The 2,336-nt window shown below is 64.9% G+C and overlaps 1 protein-coding gene across 3 annotated transcripts in view; it reads right to left on the reverse strand.

Annotated features, from left to right (window-relative positions):
- The window catches only part of NPEPL1 (aminopeptidase like 1), an 18,968-nt gene extending 16,914 nt beyond the window's left edge, over positions 1–2,054 (reverse strand). The window contains exons 1-3 of one of the 3 annotated variants that reach the window (XM_024750437.1): positions 1,948–2,053; positions 1,607–1,792; positions 870–1,040 (exon numbers count right to left, since the gene is read on the reverse strand). In XM_024750437.1, coding sequence (XP_024606205.1) covers positions 870–1,040 — 171 coding nt within the window. In that variant the 5' untranslated portion in view covers positions 1,607–1,792; positions 1,948–2,053. Of the gene's footprint in view, positions 1–869; positions 1,041–1,606; positions 1,799–1,947 lie in introns of those variants that run through there. The other 2 variants (XM_024750438.1, XM_024750436.1) reach the window with 2 other exon arrangements.
- Between the last annotated feature and the right edge of the window lie 282 nt (positions 2,055–2,336).

Here is a 2,336-nt window from a genome sequence, read left to right on the forward strand (position 1 = left end):
CGGGGAGGAGAGAAGCCACAGGCTCCCGGCTGGGCAGGTGCCCTTCAAGGAGGGACGACCAGTGCTCAAGTCAGACAGATGTGGCCCTTGGAAAACAATGTCAGGAAGAGGGTGGGCGAACTCCATGCTGGTGGGCTGAGGGGGGAAAGGGAGTTAAGATAGGCAAAGCAATCGGACCATGGGAGGTGAAGGGAAGAGAAAAGAGGAGCTGTCTCAGGACGGCAGAGATGAGGCACATGGTCTCCTCCTGGGGGAAAGAATCCCGGTGGAGGGGGAGCAGTTACAGACCTGGGGGCACAGAGCGGATGAGGGGCTGCTCGAGGGGCCGGAGACAGAGCGCCGGGTGAGGGAGGGGAGGGGAAAGGACCACCTGAGTCTGGCGGTTGGAGCGGGGGCTGCAGGTGGGGAGGGTGAGACCACAGCACCACTGGGCTGGGAGGGTCACCACGGGAGGGAAAGCTGGCATTCGGCCCACACGAGGACTTCTAGGTTGGAAATCGCTTCCAGCCTCGCCGTGCCTCAAAAGGATCAAACGAAGGAGGATCAAATGAAATAACATATGTAAAAGCGCACCATAAAGGGTAACGTGATACATACACGGGCAGGATTATTAGTTTCAAAACATGAAAGCGCCTGGCGCGGGGTAGGCGCTTGATCAACACTGGCTGAATAGAACCGAACCCTGAGAACGAGACCACCCTGGGGAGAGGGAGCCCGCTGCCCGGCTTTGGACAGGCCCCGGGGGCCTTCTCGGGAATGCCAGCAGCCCTGTCCCGTCCTCCCAGGGAGTGGGAAAGAGAGCTCTGCCCAAGCTGGGGGGCGGTGGGGAGTGCGGCACGGGGCCCCGGTCTGAACTTCCAGACACCCACTTGCAAAGTGGACACTTCCACTGGCCCGTTGTCTTGTCCCACCAGGAAAAACTCCACTGTGACGGTCTTCTTCTCCGGGCGCCGTGATGCCCCCGAGCGTTGGGTGAAGAGTGGGAAAGCGCGGGCCAGGGCACAGGCCGAGGCGAAGGCGTCCGACCGCTCACAGACCATCTGCAGCACAGAGAGTGGAGCTGTGGTGAAGGGGAGCGAAGCGGGGTTGCGGCGGGGGGATGGGACCCAGGGCCCAGCCCATGGGAGCCGCCATCAGGAAGTGCTAGGGCCCCAGAGCTGGGTCAGAGGCCACTGTGGAAACAATCTGGACGGAGATGCCCCAGCAAAGCCATCACCCCAGGGGCCTTCCCCGGAATCACTGTCCCACGATGTGAGAAGAAAACGTCAGCCACCAGATGGGGTCAACTGCCTCTCGAGACAGGAAGGCAGGACGTGCAGCGCTGCACAGCGGACACAGGCTCAGGAAGCCTGGGTCTGAGTCTCAGATCTGCCACCCAAACTGGTCTGGGGTAGACCGTTCCGTCTCGGGACCCTCGGTATCCCCGGCAGCGGTAAGGCCGGGGCTGCACGGTGCGGTCGCGGCAGCATCATCCGCACCGGGGATACCGTGGGCCGGAGTGCTCTGCGGTCCGGAGGGCTGAGCCACAGGCCCCGGCCAACAGGCCAGCACGCAGCGACCCGAAGCTCGGGGGCCCGTGCGGGGCCAGCCCCTCAGAAGAACTCACCAGAATGCACCGATGGGTTCCCGGCGGCAGGCAGGTCCGCACGAGCCGGGTGACGAAATGCGCGGCCGAGGGACTATTGTGCCGGCTCACCCTGGAGGGCAGGGCGGCCACGGTGGCGTAGTTCAGGTAGAGGGGACAGCTGTCCGTGGGGCTGGGGTTGAGCGTGCTTAGGGCAGCCTGCCAGAGCTGCATCAGAAGGGGAGACACAAGACAGACACCAGCCTTTACAGGGCCGCCGGCCAGAGCCCTGCGCGCAGACGCCTGCCTCACTTGCTAAAAGGGCACGTTTGCAGCCTCCCCGCGGCACCCAGGATCCCTAATTAAGAAGTGTCACATCTCACTAGATAAGCGCTGTGTGCGTACGCTGGCACGCGTCCACCCTCGTGGGATTAAACAGTGGGGACTTAAACGGCCGGGCTGGAGGCTGCTCTGCTACAAACGCTGGAAACCTGCACTGGGGTGGGACGCAACCAGGTGCCCCTGGAGGGGGGCGGGCGGCACCGCCACAAGGGTTCTGGAAGGTGGTGTCAGGGCCGCGCAGGCTGCCGGGGCCCGGCCCCTCGAGGGCAGTTCCTTCGCGCCTGGTCGAAGGACAGGCCAGCTCTGCCCATGAGCCTGCGGCCCGGGTGGGTGCGGGGCGCGCGCGGCCTCCGGGCGGGGCTGCTGGACGGGAGCCCGCTCCTCTGCTTCCTGGGAGGCGGGCGGCCCCGGGCCTCGCCGGCCGGCCTGG

Source organism: Neophocaena asiaeorientalis, unplaced genomic scaffold, assembly GCF_003031525.2.
Source record: "Neophocaena asiaeorientalis asiaeorientalis breed wild unplaced genomic scaffold, Neophocaena_asiaeorientalis_V1.1 scaffold606, whole genome shotgun sequence".
Lineage (NCBI taxonomy): Eukaryota > Metazoa > Chordata > Mammalia > Artiodactyla > Phocoenidae > Neophocaena > Neophocaena asiaeorientalis.